General features: G+C 44.0%; 1 protein-coding gene across 1 annotated transcript in view; it reads left to right on the forward strand.

Moving 5' to 3' along the window:
* The first annotated feature begins 6,924 nt into the window (after window positions 1-6,924).
* Window positions 6,925-23,469, forward strand: part of CPNE8 (copine 8) — a 181,406-nt gene continuing 164,861 nt past the window's right edge. Inside the window, exon 1 of the mRNA XM_084749495.1 lies at window positions 6,925-7,726. Within this exon, the coding sequence (XP_084605621.1) occupies window positions 7,590-7,726 (137 nt within the window). The 5' untranslated portion in view covers window positions 6,925-7,589. The remainder of the gene's footprint in view (window positions 7,727-23,469) is intronic.

Genomic DNA, 23,469 nt, shown 5'->3' on the forward strand with positions numbered 1-23,469 from the left:
ACCATCTGCTACAGTGTCTCTCCCTTATGAACTGGTTTGCTTTTGTTTTCTGTTTATTTGTTTGTTTTGTGATTGCTTATTTTGTCATTTTAACTTCTCATTTGCCCAACTCCTTCTTCTTTTTTCTTGTTGGGACATTTCCTGTGGTGTCCTTTCCACAACTCATTAGAGATTGTCCCTGTTTTCATTTACTTTTTTTCTGCCCTAAACGTTCCCTCAAGTTCTTAAATGCCTATTGCTAATTCTGAGCTTACAATCCTATTCTTCCAGCATGGTCAAACACCTGCTGGGCATTCACTTCGGTGCTCAGCTTCCACTTGGACCCAACATATATCAGAGGCTTCAGATGCTTTGAGCAACCCATGGGTACACATCCCCTGACTCTACCCTGATGCTCTTCACTGTGAGTCAGACAGATGGACCCTCTTCTTGTGGCTCAAAGGGTAGCAGGGGCAATCCAGGGTTAAGAAGATTGCCACAAAATAAGTGTTCTAATTTTGACAGTGCAAAGTAAGAGTGGCTATAAATGAGTCTACATTGAACACTTAGGGCAGATTCTGTAGGAACAAATTATTCACAGTCCCCAATCCTTTAAGAATGCACTCTTGAGCCCCAGCATGGTGGTACTTGCCTGTAATCTTAGCACTCAGGGGGGTAGAGGCAGGAGGATCTCTGTGAGTTCAAGACCAGCCTGGTCTACAAATTAAGTCCAGGACTGCCAAACAGAGAGAAATGCTGTTAAGAAAAAAAGGAAGGAAGGAAGGAAGGAAAAAGAAAAGATAAAATGTACTCTTGGACTCTTCTGCTAGGCCTCAATATTTGTGCCTGACCTGTCTCAGTACTTCTCCAAAGTGATTTTCTTTTGGCAGTTTTAAACAACAACATTCTTTGACTGAGAAGATTCTGTGAGTGACTACTTAGAAAAAAATTTTGATACAGCCAGAAGCTCAACACATAAAAATTAAATCTTGTTCTGTTTAGTACCCATGGAAACATGTCCTTATAAAACTCTTATGGTGGGCCCTTTTGAAAGACATCAGGACTGTGGAAAGTGTAGACAATATTCTAGAAAAGTAGCTGGTTGTCATTGAATAATCATGCTAAAATCAATCTTTTGAATATAAACAGTTGCTTTATTATACAAAAGAATCTGCATATTTTCTCCCTGTTCTTCCCCTGTGAGTAAGGTAGGTCACTCTGTAAATTCATTATTTAATAAACAAATCAAGCGATGATACATTAGGAATAATTTGCTGATGAAGTGACAGTGTAGAGGAGCTATAAAGCCCAAACAGGAAGTTGACTAAGGAAAAACCAGCCAATCAGAGTGACACTTCCGACAGCAGGTTACCAAGAAGAGACTTGATACCCTATGATCATATACAGGGGGAGGTAATCCCCCTCAGGAACAGTCATAGGGGAGGGGAATAAGGGGAAATTGGGAGGGAGGGAAGAATGGGAGGATACAAGGGATGGGATAACCATTGAGATGTAACAAGAATAAATTAATAAAGGAGGAAAAAAAAATAAAATAAAACCTGAAAAAAAAAAAAAAAACAGAGTGACACTTCCAGAACTGGAGTACATTATGCTAGATAAGCCCAGAGAATGACAGAGAAAGCCCACTCAGGTCACTCATAAGCATCACTTCACAGACAGGTGGCAGTTTGAATAGCATGTTGGAACAGTTAGAAGACAAAGCCGGAGAGTTTACATTCGCCATGACATTCTTGTCATCTGTGTCCCCCTCTTTCCTTTTGAGACAGGCTCTCATGTAGCTCAGAAGGGACTGGAATTTACTGTGTAACCTAGACTAGCCTTGAGTTTCTGGATTCTTCTGCCTTTGTCTCTTTAATGTTGGGACATTGGTACATGCCGTCACACACAGGCACCAGTCTCATTTTCAGTGTTCAGTGAGGTACATGATGTATCCCTAGTTTGCATGGAGAGCAGTGGTCTTTCACAGAGAGTGCCAGGCTTCCCAAGCCAGTGGAGCTTTTGTCAAATATTCACACCGGGCAGGGCTGCTCTCTTATACAATGACTCTTCTTCTTTTCTATGCTGTGGGAATTAGCCAAGGCCAAGAATCACATGTACGGTTAAGATAATGCAAAAACAAGGAAGCCCTTCTTCCTGCTTTCCGTATTTCTCCTGTCCTGTTCTTGATGTAGGAAGTAGAACAATCCTTGAAAACTCATCCTAGCTCAGTAGAGTAACCATGCTTGCTACAGTGTAAACCATTACAGGGACTATGCTTGCTACAGTGTAAACCAAGACAGTGACCATGCTTGCTCCAATGTAAGCCAGGACAGGGAACATGCTTGCTCCAATGTAAGCCAGGACAGGGAACATGCTTGCTACAATGTAAACCAGGACAGGGAACATGCTTGCTACAATGTAAACCAGGACAGGGAACATGCTTGCTACAATGTAAACCAGGACAGGGAACATGCTTACTACATTGTAAACCAGGAGGTGTCTTGTTTCTTTTGTAGAAGCCTGGCAGCTTCTACTTTGCCAAGAAGAAAGCTAGCCTCTATGCTGAGGGAAGCACAGGACACACACACACACACACACACACACACACGCATGCATGCATGTGCATACACACCAGGAGAAAAATCACAGAGCAGCTGCCTGGGGGAACGACATGCGATGTAGCGTAGTCAGCTTTGAGTTGGCTGTGCTCTGCCATGAGTGTGGCCCCCCATCATTCCCATGGGGCCGCTTTTTGTGTGACTAAGTTTGGGAATGGCTTGTTACACGGGAAGAGATAGCTGAGGTATTATTGTTAAAAGACTAGAAGACCTGACAGGGACAGATATCTCAGGTCAGTTGGTCTATCTCCTTTTAGTTCGGCAGCCTCGGGTTGTTCTGTTCCCAAGTAGCCTATGGTCAGAGGCAAATGACTGCCCTAGCGGAACTTCACAACACCATCTGGAATATGATCTTTCATACTGTATAGGCAGTCTTCATACTGCATAGACAGTATATTTGAAACTCATTTCTCCCTTGTTTCCTCCCTCCTTCCCTCCCTTCCTCCTTTTCTTCCTTCCTTCCTTCCTTTCTTCCTTTTTTTATTTTCTTAATATAGAATCTCACTATGTAACCCTGACTGACCTGAAACTTGTTGTGTAGACGAGGGTGGGCTCAGATTCACAAAGAGATAAAGCCACCTGCTTCTGTCTCCTGAGAGCTGGGATTCAAGGTCATGCCTTGAGAAAGAACATATTTTGTTTAACTCCATCACAGTGGCTTTGTGCACCCTTCTTTGCTATTGTGAGTTTACTTTATGTTAAGATGTGCCGCCGCCTCCTCCTCCTCCTTCTTTTAAGATTTATTTATTTATTACTTATACAACATTTGCCTGCATGTACACCTGCAGGCCAGAAGGGGGCACCAGATCTCATTATAGATGGTTATGAGCAACCATGTGGTCGCTGGGAATTGAATTCAAGATCTTTGGAAGAACAACCAATGTTCTTAAACTCTGAGCCATCTTTCCAGTCCCAAGATGTGCCTTCTTAAAGCAGGCCACGCTACTGATTAAACAACTGTCCACAGAGGTCAAGTGATGTTGTAGTTTTGCATTCTTTGACTTTCCAAGGACACTGTTAAGCCAAGTGTATAGAAATGCTAGAGGTTCTGACTTGTCTTGAAGTTGCATAGCTGTTGGGGCAACAGACACATGTTCAGTGGATGGAACTGCAGCCTGAAGAACTCCTCAATTTATTTGTCTTCGATTTTCGTCTGAGTTGAGCACTATCCACAAGGTGATGGAAGCCGGCCTGTGTGCAATGGGATGCTCTTCCAGGAAGAGCCAGTCCCTAGGAGCACACCCCTTCCTGCTACTTGCGGGTTTTCCTTTTCTTTCTGTTTTCCTCATCTTACTTTGTCTTTTCCCCATTAGCTTCTTGTTATCCTATTTTATAAGTAAATGCTTCTTTTAAAAAACAGATAATCAAAGAAGTGACAGAAACAGAATGACTCAATTAATAGAATCCCTACAACCCCCCACCCCCCGCTAACTTTTCTATTTCCTCTGTCTGATCTAACAGTGTGTTCAGTACTAAGGGGACATCCAGCTAGTGTTTGCCACATGGAGAGTGTGGTGAATAATTCATCTTTGCTTTTAGCACATCACAAGGTCACATATTGTTTACCTGGATGCGTTTTTAACACATGCTGTTAATACATTTTCTAAACACAAGCACAGGTAGAGAAGTTAGAGTTCATGGTGATATATTTATTTTTAATGATCATAAGTCTGGGAGTACTGGATCCCGTGCTTCATCACCTGAAACTTACTTCAGTATGCAACACTCCCTAGGATTGAGCTTAAACTACTGACATGGAAGTAATGTTTCCACCATGTGTTGATGTTCCTAAGGCTGATGCAATATAGCCACAAACCAGTAAGCTTCAGACAACACGGCTTGCACTCTCATGATTATGAGTCTGACATCAAGGGCTACACTAAAGTGTCAAGTGAAACCTCTTGCCTCTGCCAGAGATTGCAGTTTCCTGGAGTTCCTGGGCAAGTAGAGAGCTGCTCCAGCCTCGGCCTGCTTGTGTGTCTCCCAATTTCTTCCCATGGAACCAACAGTTAATGCTGACACATATTAAGACAGGCCCCCAAACATAGCAAAATGTCAGTTCTTCTCTATTTGGGACTATCTCTGGAATAAATATAGGCTCAGTTAGAATCAGGAGTTCTTATAGACATGGTCAAGATGAATCTAAAATCTGTGAGGGAATGCAAAGATTTTTAAAGTGATCAAACTCTTTGGGCAGGAGATCACAGAATCATTTTTGATCGATACCCAATTAAAAATATTCTATAGCTGTAGTAGTCAAGACATTCTGATTCTGGTTTAAACAAAGCAAATAGGCCAACAGAACAGGGCAGTATTCAAAAGCGGACTTATTTGTTATGTTGATTTTTTTGAGGAAAATTATAAGCAAGGCTAATCTTTATAACAAATGCTGCTGCAAGGTTTTGATGTTGGTATGTAAAAAGTAGAAGATAACTTTAAAGAATTCTTTAAAAGAAATAATAGACCTAAATGTAAAGTCTGAAACTAAAAGTATAAGAAGAAAACATAAACCATATTTTGGGGGGACATCAAATTAAGCCAAGATTTCTTAGCACTGACATGAGTTTAAAATTTTTTGCTGGGCAGTAGTGGGTCACACCTTTGGTCCCAACCTTTGGGAGACAGAGGCAGGCAAGTCTGTGTGAGTTCAAGGCTAACCTGGTCTACAAAGTGAGTTCCAGAACAGCCAGGGCTACACAGAGAAACCCTGTCTCAAACAAAACAAAACAAAACAAAACAATTGTTATAAACAAAATTGGAAAACTGAACTCATCAAAACTAGACTAAAAACTTCTCTTTGACTGTTGGGAAGATAAAAATATAAAAATTTCAAACTTAAATAAAGCACACAAATCGTATATGGCAATAGTCTTATATACTGAATAAAAAATAATAATCCTCAAATCTCAGAAATACTAAAACTGACACTACAATGTAAGTGAGAAGACACCTTGACTTTTGGAAAACACACTGTCATTAGTCATTAAACCACAATGAGACTGTTTAAATTGTAAAAATTGTAACGTAAGTGTTGACAAGATTGGTAAAGAACTGGAACGCATATACTACTTTAGGATAGGAAATAGTGAAACCGTTTTGTAAAACAATCAGTAATTCCTATAGAAATAAAGCATACGATTCAATTTTTTATGCAGCTTTTCTATTTCTACTTGTCCAAAGTAATGAAAGCTTACATTCACAAAGACTTAGATACTAGTGCTCACAGCAACTTTATATCAAGTAGTCCACACTCAGGAACAAGCAAACTGTCTACCAAGGTGAGTGGGTGACCAATTTGTGGCACATCTCTAAAAAAAATGGAGGACCATTCACTCTTGATGCACCCAGCACTGTGGATAAAACTGCAAAAAAATTTTACAGAGTGAAAGAAATAGGATTAGAAATGGAGCGTGCCCTATTTTGTGGTTTTTAAATTAAAAAATGACTTGTTGAAAGGACAGATTGATTACAGAAGAGACACAAGACACTTTTTGGGTGAGGGAATGGTTTATTATTTCGATGTGCTGATGACTTTACAGGTAGACACTGGTCATAATCCATCAGAGGATACACTCTAAGCACTTGCATGCATTGCACATATAAATACATGTATTAGAACACACACACACACACACACACACACACACCTCGATAAGATGGAAAACTAGGACAAGGCCTCTGGATTGAACATTAAAGTCCTTGCCTTTTATTTCTTCAGCAGGCACTTGCAAAATAAAATTCTAAATACAAAACAAACAAACAAACAAACAAACCCCTCTAGACTATCTATCACACCCCCCCCGCCCCCGCCCCTGCCCCCGCCCCCAACTGCAATTGCACAGGTTGTTTAAGCACTTGGCTGCAAGTGGATTAAAATGCCACAAGGGAAGCCAGTTATAAGCTCCTGATTTTCCAGGTGAGCCAACAAGACAGATGTCAGCCACACTCTCTCCCAAGGCTAGGCGCTCTTCGTCGCCTCCTGGTGGACTTCACCAGAGGACCTGCAGTGACGCCTGAGGTCAGGTGTGCGCAGTAAAGTGGGGGTTGCCCATCATGCTGCTGCAGCGACATCCGCGTCCTGTCCACCCCAAGTCGCGCCGCCCAGAATATACTTGCCAAAGGCTACCGGTCACTCGGGGTGCGAACTTGATTTACGCTGCCCTGTTTTCAGGTCTTGAGAACCAGATTTAGGGAGAAGGAGCTAGATTATAAAGTTAGAATCTCTCAGGCCTCAGGGCAGAAATCCCTTCGGTTTGGAAAGGAGGGGCCTTGCAAGGCGCTGACCGCCCCTTAAGGGGACCCTCGCCTAAAGTCTCAAGTTGCAGAGACGGCGGACGCAGTGAAGCCTCCTCCCTTATAACGCAGCGATTGTCCCAGCAGCGTCTACTCCGCCCTAGTTTGCTCCACATATTGACACGCCTTCTGCACCCGGTGTCAAAAGCTGGACGCCATCCCTTGTCCCACCACCCCGTCAGTACAGTTGCCTGAAGTGGGGAGCCCATCAGCAGGGGGGGGGGGGCAGGTGCCTGTGCCCTGGTCACAGGAGGCTGCTTCGTGGAGTGGCTTCTAGCCCACACCTCCGGCTGGCTTCCAAGCCAGAGGAAACGGACTGACTGGCAGGAGTGGAGGCAGCTACGGCCCCGGAGGGTGAGGGTGTGCAGAGGGGACACCGCGGGCGCCGGGGGTTTTCCACTAGATGGTGAGGTGTCGGTCCAGGTCACCCACTGTCACCGCGCCCTACGCCCAGAACCCGGGGGCCCGTAAACCCAATCCCCGCCCGGCGGCTGCCACGGGGCGGGAGCAGCCCTTAGCGCCACTTGCCAGACCGTAGCGGCTTTGCCAGGACTGGCAAGGTCCTTGGATTCGCGACGAGGTCCGCCTCTTCCCTCCCCTTCCCGCGCCGCCTCCGCCTCCTTCCTCTGCCTCCACCCTCACCCCTTCCCGTCGGTGCTGAGCTCGGCTCCAAGCAGCCCTCAGCTTGCCGCAGCTTGGATGTGGGCTTGGGACAAGTGCTCCGCGCCTCCGCTCGACATGGACAGCCGCTACACCAGCGCCACGGGCATTGGGGACTTGAATCAGCTGAGTGCGACCATTCCGGCCACACGCGTGGAGGTGTCGGTGTCCTGCAGGTGAGGACGCTGCTTGGCTTCTCTTCCTTCCATCGGGGTTTTGGTGGCACTTGGCTAGCGCTCCCGGTACCACGAGGCTTGGCGCCGGTAAGAAGTTGCATGTTGAGTGGGGACACTCCAGTTGTGACACTGACGCTACCCACCCCACCCCACCCCGAGTCAAATGACACCGAATTGGAGACCAGAGTGGTGGGCTTTGGGTCTGAGCCTTTTTGTTCGCTTTCTGGGAAATGGTGTGAAAGTTGGCAAAGCTGTGACTCAGCTACGGAAACCCTAGCCGCCTTCCACTTTACAACCTCTTAAAAAAAAAAAAAAAACACGAAATCAGGGCCAGAGGTTCAGAGGTGTCGGCAACCAGAGGGTCGGTACTGCCAAAACCGCGCGTGACTTCTGCGCACATTGGACCCGCTAAGCTTCTGAGAAGCCGCCTGGTGTTCTCAGCTCTAGTTCCGCAGTTTCTTCCTCCCCACCCACTTCCCGGAACCTTCCAACTTCCTCACCCTCCACCCTTCCGGGACGTTTGCCCTAGGCGGGTAGCGGTTCCAGGTTCAGCATTCCTGGCAGAAGCTTACCTAAGAATTGAGAAGTCACGACTGATTTTCTGCCTGCCAGTAGACAAACAGGAGAATGCATCCAGCAACTCTCACTCAAGGACTGCTAGTTTTAGACTCCCAGGTCCCCTGATGCTCACGGGGCCTGATCCTCTGTAAGTCAGGTAAAATAGCTGTGCTGCTCCAGTTTTGGGGAATTAGGTGGTCGGCTATATTAAGAATTCTAGAGTTATTGCATATACCCAGGTGGAAAACTCCACACATACCTCGCTATTCCCCCGTGTTTTTAAATGTCCTCAAATGTTCGCAGTCTTTACCACAGGAAAACTTGTCTTAAGTGACTCAATAAGCCTGGGTTATTTTGATTGTAAACAAACTCTGAAATTTAAATGCCTTCAGCCCCCAAAAACATTGATTCTCAGCCTTCCTAATGCTATGACCTTTGATGCAGTTCCTCGCGTTGTGCTGACCCCAACCATAAAATTATTTTCATGGCTACTCTATAACTATAAATTTGATACTGTCACAACCGAAGGTAAATATCTGTGTTTTATGATGGTCTTAGGTGACCCCTGTGAGAGGATTTGTCAACCCCCAAAGGGGTTGTAACCCACATGTGATTCCCTGCTCTGAAACTGAAGTCTCTCAGAAATTCAAGTTTCAGTACACCCCCCCCCCCAAGTAGCCATGTTCTTTGGGTAGGGGATAGCCCAAGAGACTACGTATGATGGTTGCTCTGACTGACCTCGGCCTGCGGAGGTGATAATGGTGTTCATGAGAGCAGACACACAAGCCTTTGGCTTATTGAGGTCACTGCCTTTAGTGCGCCATTAAGCTCCTCTCAGTTATCAGCTGCCTGGAAGACTCTGGTGCCAATTTCCAAGTGCTTTTCCCTCTGTCTGGCGCTGGCTTTTGGTGTCAGAAGGTCACTGCTACCCACCAGTGTGGAACACAGAGGGTGGTCAGGACTTCCACAAGCTCAGCATCTTCTAGAGTTCTATCATCTAGTCAACATCCTGCAGCATTGGGAGGTCACTAGATGGACAAGCGTATTGCACATCCATTTGGAACACCCTGGAGCTCCTTAGGGACGCTGTGTTATAGTAATGGTCTCATGTACCAACAAGGCCCTGCTTATTTGTTGCAGGGATGCTGGGGATCTGAAGTGCCTTGGCTTGCAGCATTTGGTTCAGTTTCCTGCTCCAGGCCCTTAATACTTTCTTCTCCATGGGTGCTTAAAATATAAATACACACACACACACACACATGTATATACACTTATATATGTATATATACACACATATATATGTATGTACACACACATGTATATACACTTATATATGTATATATACACACATATATATGTATGTATACACACACACACACACACACACACACACACACATATATATTTCAGGTAGGAAAAAAATAATAATCTGAAAGAGAACAAATACCCAGTGTCAAGTGTTTCTGCTAAGCTTGTCCAGGCCTTGTCTATTTTTTGAGTTGCCTAGACTCAGTTGATTGTTTATTTCTTGCTAAACTGGACCTAGAAACTACTTTTGGGCAGGTGGACGTGGCAAATTAGGAGGTGTCTTGCCACCTCGGGAGACGGCAGTTTTGAACCTTGACATCAGAGTCCTGAATGCAAATTCTGGCCTTGTGGTTTACTGTCACTACCTGAGAACCAAAACTTGTTCGTATCTGAAAATGAAGCTACTTGTGGCATTTCTCTTTAGAGTGCTATGAGAGTTTTATGGAAGGATATGGCGAACATGCTTATACAGTACGTGGCAGTGTTAGCTATGAAATAATAACCGTGAGCTACTACTGTGACACAGAGGCTTGTTGTACGTAGGGATGTTATACACAGGGGTGTTATGTCTATGATGATGCACCATGGCTTTGGGAAGAAAAGGTTTATTTGACTTAAGTCAGGACAGGGACTGAAGCAGGGGAGCACTCAAGCATCAGCAGAGGGGTGCTGCTTACTGGCTTGCTCCCTATGGCTTGCTCAGCCTGCTTTCTTGTAGAACCCAAGATTACCAGCCCAGGGGAATCACCATCCACAATGGGCTGGACCCGCCTCCATCAATCACTAATTAAGAAAATGTCCTACAGCTGGATCTTATGGAGGCATTTTTTTTTCTCAATGGAGGTTCTCTCTTTTCAGATAACTCTGGCTTGTGTCAAGTTGACATAGACTTAGCTGGCACATACAGAAAACAGCATTTAGAGTTCTGCTAACTGAGTTCTGTAACTACTCTCTGTTTGCATCTTAGTAAGCAGGTTAACAAAAACAGAGCTGGCTGTTCCCAGAGCACAGATTTCTCTGGATGGTTGTGAAAAGTTCCCTTAGCAAGACGGTGCCACTGAGAGCCTTTCAGCCTTGCTGTGGGTAAGCAAGGCAAGGATTTCCCTTGGCTCAGCATCTGTCAAAACCAGCTTACAATGGAACCCCTTTGGATAACCTTCTTTCTCTGCCCCCATAATCAAAAGATCCATGGTCACTTTGGGAAGGAAAGATATTGAAGCCAGAAGCTAAATATAGCTCTTTTTACTATGAAGTATCTGAGTGTCTTTTATATATGTAGGAATTAAACTGTGCTCCATGAGTAGTTAAATAAACTGTTATCTCCAGGAATACAAAATATGACTGGCAGATAAACATTATATAAGATAGTAACTTAGGATAAGACCTAGTGATAAGACTTCTGCATGTGTTGGGAGAGGTCGTCGTAGAACTGTGTATCCAGCATATATATCAGGAAGATGGGCTGTGGCACATCAAGGCAGATGTGCATGGGTTAGAGAGATGGCAGCATCAATATTAGTGGCCCTGAACTTGCTGTGTTAATGATGAAGACCACATTCTAGTTATACTTAATCTAAATCTTTTTTATATTAAGCTTATTTTTAAAAATGTATTCACTTTATATCCCAATTGTAGTCCCCTCCTTCATCTCCCCCCAGTCCCACTTTCCCTCCCCCCTCCCCCCTCCCCTAGTCCTCAGAAAGGGGGAGCCCTCCTCCCCTTCTAGCTGACCCCAGCCTATCAAGTCTCATCCGGACTGTCTGTATCCTCTTCCTTGGTGGCCTGGCAAGACCGCCCTGCCATGGGAAAGTGATCAAAGAGCAGGCAACAGAGTCCATGGCCAAGACAGCCCATGTTCCCCTTATTAGGGGACCCGCATGGAGAATGAGCTGCCTGCCTGCTAGAGCTGGAGACCTAGGTCCTCTCCATGCCTGGTCCTTGGGTGGTGCATCAGTTTCTGCAGCCCCCACCCTCGGTTCAGATTCGTTGGCTCTTTTGGTGTTCTTGTGGAGATCCTGTCCTCTCCTGTTCCTTCTATTCCTCTGTTCTTCCACAGGACTCCCTACGCTCTGCCCAAAGTTTAGGTATGAGGCTCAGCATCTGCTTCAATCTCCTGCTGGTTGAGGTCTTTCAGAGGACGTCTGTGGCAGGCTCTCGCCCTGTTGCCTCTCTTCAATAGCTCCCAGTGTCTAGTCTCCTTGCCCTTTAGCATCCTCCCTACTATCCTCTTTGTTTCTTAGCTTCTTTAGGTCTGTGGATTGTAGTATGGTTCTCCTGTATTATATGACTAATAATCTGCTTATAAGTGAGCATATACCATATGTGTCCTTCTGGGTCTGGGTTACGTCACTTAGGATGATCTTTTCCTGATCCATCCGTTTGCCTGCAAATTTCATCATTTCCTTGTTTTTAATAAACCACATTTTCTTTATCCATTCTTTGATTGAGGGATATCTGGATTATTTACAGTTTCTGACTGTTATGAACATAATTGAACAAATGTCCTTGCTGTATGGTGGAACATCTTCTGGGTATATGCCCAGGAATGGTATATCTTTGACTTTTCTTCTACTCATTACCTTGCTATGTATGTGTTCATGCTTCTTTCTTTTTTAATTAATTGATTAATTTATTCACTTTCCATCCCGAGCATAGCCCTCTCCCAGTCTCAGCTTCCCTCTCTCTTTCCCTTTGTTCCTTCCCTATTCCTCCAAAAAGGGGAGCCCCCTACCCACCCACCCCAGCTCACCAAGTTGATCAGGGTGAGAAGTCCTCTTTCTCTGTGGCCCAGCTAGGCAGCCCTACCAGGAGAAAGTGATCTATGTCAGAGATAGCCCCTGCTCCCCTTACTAGTGGACCCACATGAAGCCTCTGCTGCCCATCTGCTGTATCTATGCGGGGGGGGGGGCTTGGTCTGGTTTATACATAGTCCTTGGTTGGTGCTTCCGTCTTCACAAGCCCCTCCGGGCCCTGGCTAGTTGGCTCTGTTGCTCTTCTTGTAGAGCAGGCAAATGAATGGATGTAGAAAAGCTCACCCCGAGGGAGATAAGCCAACCCCAGAAAGACCCACATGGTATGTATTCCCTTTAGAAAGCAGATTTTAGCCATATAATAAAGATAAACATACTACAATTCACAGACCCAAGAAGATAAGTAACAAGGAGGACCCAAGGGAGGATGCTTAAATCTCACTCAGAAGTGGAAATAGAATAGACAGAAGAAGTGGTCAAAGAAAGGGAACAGGGTAAGAGAGGGAACACAGAGAGAAACGAGGGTAGATATCATATCTGAGGAGAGTGGGGACGGGCAGACAGAGGGCTTGCAGAGAGAAGAGAGACCTTGGGAGTGGTCTCCTCGGACAAGCTGGAGACCTAGGACAGGCTAGGCTCCTGGGAAGATATGAAGATGACTCTAGCTGAGACTCCTAGTAGCAGGGGTCATGGAGACTGAAAAGGCCACCCTCTAACTAGACATGACTCCTAGGGAAAAAGGGGAACACCAACTCACCCACAAAAACTTCAACCCAAAATTTACCCTGCCTACAAGATGTACAAGGATATAGAGCAGAGATTGAGGGAATGTCCTACCAAAGCCTGGCCCAACCTGAGACACACCCCATGGGAGAGAGCCAACCCAACCTGAGACACACCCCATGGGAGAGAGCCAACCCAGCCTGAGACACACCCCATGGGAGAGAGCCAACCCAGCCTGAGACACACCCTATTGGAGAAAGCCAACCCCTGACACTATTAATGACACTCTGCTATGCTCGCAGATAGGAGCCTAACACAGCTGTCTTCTGAGAGGCTTCACCCAGCAGTGAGTGGAGACTCCCAGCTGAACACCGGACGAAGCATATGGAGTCTTGTGGAAAAGAGTGTGTGTGTGGGAGGATAGAAGCATTTACACTTCTTTATTAAAGTAATTTGTAGGGGTTTTGAAAGACTTAAATTACACGATTAACTGAACTTCTGTACAGCTGAAATGATACAAGTTTGCCAACCTTCAAATTTTATTCTGAGAACACTTCAGTGTAAACTGTTTCTGAAGGTAATGGGAAAAATAATTTGCAGTAATCAATCACTTTCTCTGGGAGACTTGGCTTCACTATTTTTGTGATTTCTGTCACTTTCTCTGGGAGACTTGGCTTCACTATTTTTGTGATTTCTGTCACTTTCTCTGGGTTATCCGGGTTCCGGGTTCCAGTTCCTGCCTCTCTAGGCATTGTCAGGGGGTGGGCTTTCGCTCCATGGCCACGCCCACTATTTTTGTTTCACTTACATTCGAGCACATCTTTTTTTGTTTTTTGTTTTTTTGTTTGAGACAGAGTTTTCCTGTGTAGCCCTGGCTGTCATGGACTCACTTTGTAGATCAGGCTGGCCTCGAACTCACAGAGATCCACCCACCTTCTGCTTCCCCAAGTGCTGGGATTAAAGGCGTGTGCCAGCACATTTTGTAGGCGAGGACAACTTGTAGGCTGAAAGTTTTGTGGCTTGGGTTGGTGTCCCAATCCCTGCCCTGGAACCCTTGCCTGGTTCTAAGAGGTTAGTTTATCTATGCCAAGAGCAGTCAGAGCATGGTGAGCTCCTGGACTGCCCATGCTCCCTCCCAAGTGCAGAGTCTTTCAGGTATACCTGGGATGCTGGCAGTACTGATTTGAAACACTATGTGGACAGAAGCTGAAATGTTTTGAGTGTGCAGGTCATGGTAAGATTATAAAAGTTGAAGCTAACTGTAGTGTCCTTGGCTTGTCTCACGTCAATTGCCCCATGAGTTGTCTGAATATAGTGTAACAAACATGTGCTTACCATCTATCAAGACCCCTGGCAAATAAATATGGCAACAAAATTTGATCCAGAGATTGAACTCCAAAGCACACCACGTGATCATCCCGGGCCGGGCCAGTATGTCTGTGGCACGCTGCTCGCTATCTTTAGCCTCTTTCAATTCTTCATTCCTTCTTCTTGGTTAGATTTTTATTTCCTTTTAAGACTGCGGTCAAAATGTCATGTTCTTTCATGACCCCTTTCTTCTGCTGGAGTTTTCTGTGCTCCTCAAACAGCTAGTTCACACCACTGTCAAGTAGGGATATGGTGATTCTTGGACACAATCTAAAGACCACTGTGACTCTGTCGTGATGATGTGTTCTGAGTAGTCAGTAAACACACGATGCTAAATGAAGTCATGTAGTGTTATAGACTCCTGTTACGGACTCCAGGCTCCATAGAAGATCTCCTGAGACATCTCTGGGAAGGTGATGCTGTGTACACCACTTGCACGAGTTCACATGTGCGGGCTTGATGATCAAATGATTTTATAACTGATTTTATGTGCTAGCGGTTCCATCCCAAAGCGCCTGTATAGCATTTGGGAAAATGGAAGCCTAATAAATTTAAGGCTTAGTGAGTTTGTCTCTTAAATTAGAAAGTTTATGTTAGAGAATTTAAAAAATAATTTTGAGAGAAGTTTGAGACTGTTGGTTTTCAAGTCAAGGTTAGTCTTACAGTTAACTAGGTTCAATTTCTCTGCTTCGTTTAAAACGTTTAGTCGTGGACACATCACTTGTGAGGTTTATGGCTTCCTTCCGTGTGCAGGGAGACCTGAGGCCTAAGCGTCTCATCTTCCTCTGACACTGTCTCTGTGACTTTTGATGAGACTGTGTAAAACGAAATAGAAGGAAATCTCACGCTTGCGATTTGCAAAAACTAAGTCATAGTTTATGCTTCATAAAAAGGCAATCCTTTTAAACAGGCAATTATACTGGCATGGTACAATGGTATTAATACATAATTTTAAATAATTTGACCTAACACATGTCTAGAAACAATGAAATATAGTATTATTTAAAAAATGATTTATCTTGGAGTGGTTTTGTTGTTGTTGTTGTCGTTTCTTTCTATTTTTACTTCAGATAGGATCTTTTTATGTAACTTTATAGTCTAGGCCTAAAACTTATGATCCTCTTGCCTCAGCTCTGAATGTTGGGATAATGGGCATAAAGCACTAGGTCTAACCTGGATTTATTTTCAGCAATAGGGAAGAAGAAAAAATAGAGAAAAGTACAGTGTTAACATATACTTTTAAACTGTTATTTTTCCCTGCCCAATCAAAATTTGTTGACATAACACACATTGCTGCCTAGATGGGCCTACCTAATTCTAGTGTTCAAGATTCAGAATTATTGTTATTATTATTATTATTATTATTATTATTATTATTATTATTATTATTTGGGGATATGAGTGGAAGTCAGAGGAGAACTTGTGAGGATCTCTCCTCCTACTGTGGGTTCCAGGAATGGAATTCAGGTTGTACATCTTGTGTGGCAAGTGCCTTTACCTGGTAAGCTTTCTTGGCATCCCTGTCTGAGAAATTTTTAGAAGGATAGTATGGTAGGTTATTTCTAAAATCAAGCCCTTGTTATTTCAAAGTCCTTATTTTACTCATCTTCTCTCCAAGTAATGTGAAATTCTGCTGTGGTGGATCTAGATTTTCCTCTCATCAGGAATCCAGCTGGCTTTGCTCATCTTTGAAATGGTCGATGCTCTTTATTAATAAATAGCCATGCTTTCCCTGCAGTTTACTTCTGAGCATGCTTGCAGTGTTTCTGGTAAATCGAGCTTCCAGTGGAGACAGCAAATGGATTCAATCTCGTGTGCTAACTTGTCTCACTTGTTACCACGTCCTGGCTGCCTGAGATTGTGTCTGGAGGGATTCGGAGGTGACCAGATGCTGCCTGCTGTGCATATGGCACTTCTCTTCTTAGGGTCCTGGATGTAGCGTGCTTCATGAGCTTTACAGGGTGGGCACATCCTTCTTAAAGCCATGTACCAGGCACTGGGGAGGCTCTGGAGTCTGTTGCTTCCTTTCCATTCCTACGATTCTGGCTCATTTGCTTGCAGTGTTAGGTCCCGTAGGGAACACGTGGGTGGCAGAGCCTGGGGAGTGACTGGTTTTGTTTGGTGAATGATGATGGAGTTCTTCCTCATCCGTCCCCCCTCCCCCCTCCATACACCCTGCCCCCCACCCCCCATGAGCTATCCCCTTTCTGTCTCATTTAGACAGAGTCTCAAGATCTCTGAGTGTCTGAAAATGTTGCCCCGTGGCTGGCTGTGAAGGCTAAGCTTACACACAGTCACTCATGGTATTTAGGTAGGTTCCCAGAGTGTGTAGTAATTAAATGTGCTTTTCTTTGAATCCTACTATTACCTCACATTTTACTTCTTATGACTTAATATTATTTGGATTTTTGCATGTATTCTCTGTAACTAATTTTAAAAGCACTTTTTAAACCATTAATTGCTATAAAATCTAACTTTGTGTTTTGTGTGTAATCATTTTCAATGTAGTAGATGCTTTGCTGCTTCGTGGATAGGTTGGAAAAGTGAACCTACATGTCCACGGATTTAATTATTTTTACAATCTTAAAATGTCAATATAAACAGTAGAGAACATAAAAACCAACCCACTTGCCAGTATAATTTAATGAAAGAATACTTTTTATCCAGTTAATGTAACATTTGTCAAAAGTTTGTATGTGAAGAGACAAATATCAGATAATTTTGAATTAAATTACATTGTTTCTGAATATAACACAATCAGTTTTAGAAGCGGACACTATTTCTGCATACTGCCTGATGATTTGCTTCTTTAAGTTGGAACAAATGTTGAGAAAAAAATAGACGATAAATAGAACTTGCAAAGGAGCTGGGCTGACAAGTCCTTTGGCAAAAAACTAAGTGCAGTGGTGTGCCTATTGGGAAAGCAAAAGAGTTCCTCCGGACCCCTGGCCCAGCAGTGTGCTAAAGAAGCAAGCTTCAGGTTAGTGGGAGTCTCTGTCTCCCCACACAAGGTATAGAATGACCGAGGAATATACCTGTTGTGGGCCTCTGGCTTCTACACATGCATGCATGCACGTACACACCAGATGAACTTGTATGTGTGGTGGCCTATATCATGTAGGAAAACATATGAGCATGTTTTAATCTTTAACTCTAGGGGGGATTTCATATTAAAGAAAAATATTTTTACCAACTTATTTGATGAACCAATGAAGTGAGCAACTCATGGTGTTTCAAAGAGATAGGACGAGTCCCTTGAGAGGGCGATTGTTAATGCATTTTCTTACAGACTCTGTGTGTCTGTTCAATCAGTTTTAATCTTTTGCCACAAAAATGTGAATAAATGTTTCTTGAAAAATCAAAAGTCATAACAGTGTAAAGCCTCAAGAAGAGAACAGTAGAAGGAAACAGGGTCTGGTGTTGGAAAATAGCTGACTGATCTTTATGCATGATATTTTTTCTTATGTGTGATATTTATGTTCAAATAAGCAGACTTGCATGTGGAGCCACTGTCTGCGAATCCGCCCATTTGTCTGGCTGTGAAGTTTTGTCGAGTTGTCTAATATCCAGAGTGCATCTAACACAGCGGAAGGGTCTCAGTGCTTGGCTAATTATATTTAGCTTGTACCTCATTACACTTGATTGTATGAGGTATTTTTATGGCACAGGCCTCATTAATGACTGTACCTATAAAGTCAGGAAGACCTAATACTACTTTTCTCCAATGAGACTGGCACACGGGTATCTAGTTTCATGCATGTGGGGGTGCCCAGCTGCTCCCAATGCAGTGGGAGTGCTGTGGATTTTATCATGCAATTATTATGTGCCTGTATCCTTTCCTTCTCATTTGAGGAAAACGGTCTAAGCCTGTTGTTTTCAGCAGAACTGTCATCAGCAGTTCTCCTCAGAGATTTTTCAGGCTGCAGATGGGCCCACAAGAAAATGCTATTTTACATCCTCCTATGGCGTCCATTTAAAAAAAAAATTTTTTTTTAAATTTTTTAAATTTATGTGCCTTGGTGTGAGGATGTCAGATCTTGGAGTTACAGACAGTTGTGAGCTGCCATGTGGGTGCTGGGAATTGAACCCGGGACCTTTGGAAGAGCAAACTCTCCAGCCCAGGGCGTCCATTTTTTTAAAATGACCTTAGTACATTAGTAAAATGTCTGTCACTTGGCATTTAAGCCCTTACTTCCTGCTACTTCTGCTTCCACACCTATACCCTTTAGCGTGACTGCCTACGATGCTGAGCAGGTACATACAGGCTGGTCTGACCAAGGTATAAGTGTCACTGGGGTTTTTAGGCCACGAGACTGGCTCTGGCAATCCCAGCAAACCAGGCTCAGCTACCCACTCAACATGCCAACTTAGAATAAGTAATGCTATAAAGCAGACAACCGAAATGTGTTGAGTGCGGCAACCCTGGTAAGAGGAGCACATGAAGACTTCAGGGGCATCCCCATGTCCCACCTCGCACCCCACATCTATCTTTGTGGTCCTGATGAGGTTCAGGCTCAAATATAGAGCAAGAGATGTGCTTAACTAAGTAGCCCTCATCAAAATGTGGTCCTGTCCACTACTGACTCATCGGAGCTATGGGAAATCTTCCCCTGGGAGGCAGGAAAGGGAAGATACTTATGCTATTACACTTTTATTTACAACTCCTCAGTTGCCAGTGTATTAGGAATCTTTAAATATTTTGATTATTTCTTTGGTTTTTGGTTTTGCACATAACATAGGTTGTCCTTGAATTCACCCAGGATGACCTTGAATTCCTGGTTCTCCTGTGTTCACCTCACAAGTGTTGATGGTATTGACCTAACTGTTTAGCCTCACATCTTCATCCTCGTGTCTCCTGTTCCCCATCTCTCTACTGCCATTATCCAAAGCCTCACCAGTTCCAAGCTACTTCGGACCAGCAGAATCAGGAGCAAACCAGGAGGAGTGTCCCTCACAGTGTCCCTCCTGTTAGAATCTGTTGATAGATCACACATCCCTGTCACTGTAAAGACTCTCAGATAAATTTGAATGAACCTGCTATTCTCTAAGTTATAATGAGTTTGCTGTACATAGTCCACATTTCACTGGACTGCTTGCAAATCTCCCCTTAATCAAATACAGATAATCTAGAGGCAGGGCCACAGGCATTTATAGCTAGCCTCTTATTCTACACCGTTTCTATGGATCCCAGTGACTTAGTGCTTATTGAAGAAACAGTTGAAAGTCTGTCAGATGTGCATGAAGTTATACATTCTCCCCCCCCCAACTGAATTATATCTACAATTGCACCGCATATAGCTAGTAGCCTAATGTCCTGCATTGAAAGTACATAATGACTGCGTACCCTAAGTTGTTGAGGAAGTGTATCTCATAGCGTTGGGGACTGTGACTAGAAGACATAAGGAGGGAATAGATACAGGCTCAGTTGAGTTTTTTAAAATGATCACTTATATAAACACAAGATGAAGGAGACAGGGTCGGGAAAGGCCTTTGATGAGTTTATCTGTCAACGTTTTAAGATTTGGAGAACTGAATGCATAGTGAGCTTGTGGATTCTGGGACTGAGTTCATCTCCTTGTCTTAGCAGGGTGAGTCCTTGTGATTCAGGGGCGCATCTTTACTCTTGTCGCTCACGATGGAGATGCCCGTCCTGGGTATCTTTGGTGTCCGCGCCACCTGGTCACATGGGCTAAAACTTGAGCGCCATTTCCGTTTTCTGTTTAAACTCTCATGGAGAGTCTGTAGAGCTCGAGTTGTTGTGAAGCACAATTTGAATTATTCATTCATTTAAACAGATTTCTGAAAATAGCTGAAAACCTGGAGGGAACCATGAATTTAAAAGAGAGCAAGGAGGGTGTTGAGGGAAGAAAGGGAATCGAGAAATGGTGTAGTGATTATTGTAATTTTAAAAACTAAATTTAAAGAAGCCGGGGGAAAAACAATCAGAAAAACTTCTAATCTAGCTCTGCCTTTTAAAAAAACTTTTAATTTTATTCATTTATTCAGATTACAACTCAATTGTTACCCCATCACTTGTATCCTCCCATTCCTCCCTCCCTCCTTCTCTCCCGCTTTCACCCTATTCCCCTCCCTTAGGTCTAAGACCAAGGGGGACCTCCTCCCCCACTATATGGCCATAGGCTATCAAGTCTCATCTTGGTAGCCTGCTTACTCTTTCTTTGAGTGCCATCAGGCCTCCTCTCCAAGGAGAGGTGGTCAAATATGGAGCACCAGAGTTCATGTTAAGAGTCAGTCCCAGCTCTCCACGTAACTGTGTGGCTCTGCCTTTATAAGCTTGTTTTTATTGGTAAAGGATGCATGCCTACTGAGGAAAGTTAATCTAAGCCAGATGAGCCCCGTGCACAGATTTTCTTTTGAACTGGGGAGATACTGAGCTTGCAGTGGTTGAAATTGCAACAGATTTCTCAACAGCTAATGGAGAAAGAAACAAAAAGTTGGGAAATACAGCCATATACTCATTACGTACTTAGAGTGCCTGGAAGGCCGTCAGCTGGAGCGATGCCAGGCAAGCAGAATTTGCCTTCAGCTTTCTCCTGTATGGTGGTTTGTGGACCAGCATTTACTTCTTGGAACAGGCATGCTTCATGCATGCGTTGACTGCTGCTTTAGCAAATCGTGTACAGTACGCAGTAGATCACTGCCACACAGCTGTTGGTGAGTTCAAATATGGTGACTGCACCTCAGATGGGTGGGAAGAGAGACTGAAAAAAAATGAAGATGTAACATAATAAGGGACATTGGTGAGACGCAGAGGAAGAGTCCAGATCTGGACGGGGCAGGGCTTCTTCGATTAGGGCTCATGTATTCAACTGTGAGGTTTCAGGAAGCTTTCTGATAGCTGCTTCTGTATGCAAATGGGGTAGAAAGTCATTCTCATGTGGCTGCTACTTGGATTGTGTGGTGTAATATCAGTAAAGAGCATTGGAGGCAGCGAGGCTTAGCACATAACTCCATAACTCGCTTGTATTACCAATTAACCAAGGCAGAAGAACAATAGCTCTCAACATGAAGACAGCGAAGACTAAATTTTTTTAAAAATTTGTTTGTTTGCTTGTTTGTTTTTCGAGACAGGGTTTCTGTGTAGCCTTGGCTGTCCTGGACTCACTTTGTAGACCAGGCTGGCCTCGAACTCACAGAGATCCGCCTGCCTCTGCCCCCCAAGTGCTGGGATTACAGGTGTGCGCCACCTCGCCTGGCATTTCTTTGGTTTTTCGAGACAGGGTTTCTCTGTGTAGCCTTGACTGTGCTGGACTCGCTTTGTAGACCAGGCTGGCCTCAAACTCACAGCGATCCGCCTGCCTCTGCCTCCCAAGTGCTGAGATTAAAGGCATGCACCGTCATCACCTGCCCAAGACTCATTTTTAGAAAGGTTCTACATAATCCCTGTAAAAATACATAGAAAATCCAAACCAAATTGTGTTTAAAAGAATGGAATAGAAACACACACACACACACACACACACACACACACACACACACACACACACACACATTCGGTGCATTTTCATTCAAATCCATGTTCTGGTGACAGACAGGATGAAGTTCCCTTTTGTTGTTGTGTTAATTCGACTCCTCTTAGCAGGCTTGTGGACCTTTGCCTGGAGAGTCCTCAGCTGTGTTCTCAGCAAACCCACCTCCTGTCTGCCTTGGGGAGCCCTTTATCACTGCTGTGGCCACGTTTCTGTGGATGCAGCAGCTGAGAAGTGGCAGTAATGTCCTGTTGCTGTGGAGTCTGACATGTGGCCTTGCTGCCTGCTCCCACTGTGACTCCGGACATTGTCTGTGGTGCAGGGCTCTTCATTTACCAGATCCCATGGGTCTCTGTGGCCCCTGAGGGTCACTTTTCAAGCTAGCAGCCTCTTTTGCCAAGATGTTCTGGGTGCGGTTGAACGTGTCCATCCATACGTTCACAGGTCTGTGCTCACATTGCACAGTTCTGGACTGCAGGCTGTGTGGGTCAGGACCTGCCTTTGAGCCTGGGTTTCCAAGATGAGCTGCCCCTCTTTAGGGGATAGTTCCACTGGGCTTCCCTGTACTCCAGCTGGGGCCAATTATGACATCTCACCTCGAACCCATGAGCGTCCCTTTTCATGTTGCCAGGAGGATCCTTGGCCTTTTAAAGTTTAACATGGATGCCTAGGAACTTGGAGGGCAGCAGTGCACTGAGCATGGAAACTGCATCATTGTGGCTGCTTTCCCCAGTGCTTTCCTATTCTACTGTGTGCTGCGTGATAGTCTAGGTACTTTATGTTTACTTCCCAGAACACCCTGTGTGGAGTATTCGAGAATTGTCCCACACGTTCTAACACATCCCTTCTGTTTTCAAACAGAGGATGGGTGAAGCATACAGAATGTAGGTTGGACAGCCAGGAAGTGGCCACATTGGTGCCTCCTGGGTCTATGACATCACAATAGTACTAGGCTGTTTCTCTGATGCTAAAATTTCACTGAAATCATTCATTAAATTTGATTGGAATTTCACCTCTTTAATCAGTCGCTTGATGATTATTTAGTTTCCATCAAGTGTTCTTAATTATAAGCAGCAGTTATGATGATGTTGTAATAGGCGTTGCACATAGTATATAGTCACGTAATTGAGAAGGATGCCAGTGTGTGCACATTTTTAAACTATGTGATGTAATGTCAATAAAAGGCTTTGAAATCTCCTGCAACTTGGCCGTACAACCCATACATGTGTCACCACTCAGCTGAGGTAGGCCAGTCAGTGTCTCACACCAGGAAGACAAAAGATCATGAAGAGCAAAAGATCTGCCACTTTTACAAACGGCATCACATTTTTATCTCTGGATGATATACTCAGGTACACCTCTGTCTTGTTTTTGTAACAGTGTCAGTTTCCTCCCACTAGATCTCATTTTTCTTTTTAAAGTACACAAGCCTCTCTCTCCAGGACATTATTATTATTATTATTATTATTATTATTATTATTATTATTATTATTATTATTATTATTATTATTTGTCCATAACCCTAACAAGATTTCACCATGAAATT

The sequence above is a fragment of the Acomys minous genome, assembly GCF_964271855.1.
Source record: "Acomys minous genome assembly, chromosome: 12".
Classification (NCBI taxonomy): Eukaryota; Metazoa; Chordata; class Mammalia; order Rodentia; family Muridae; genus Acomys; species Acomys minous.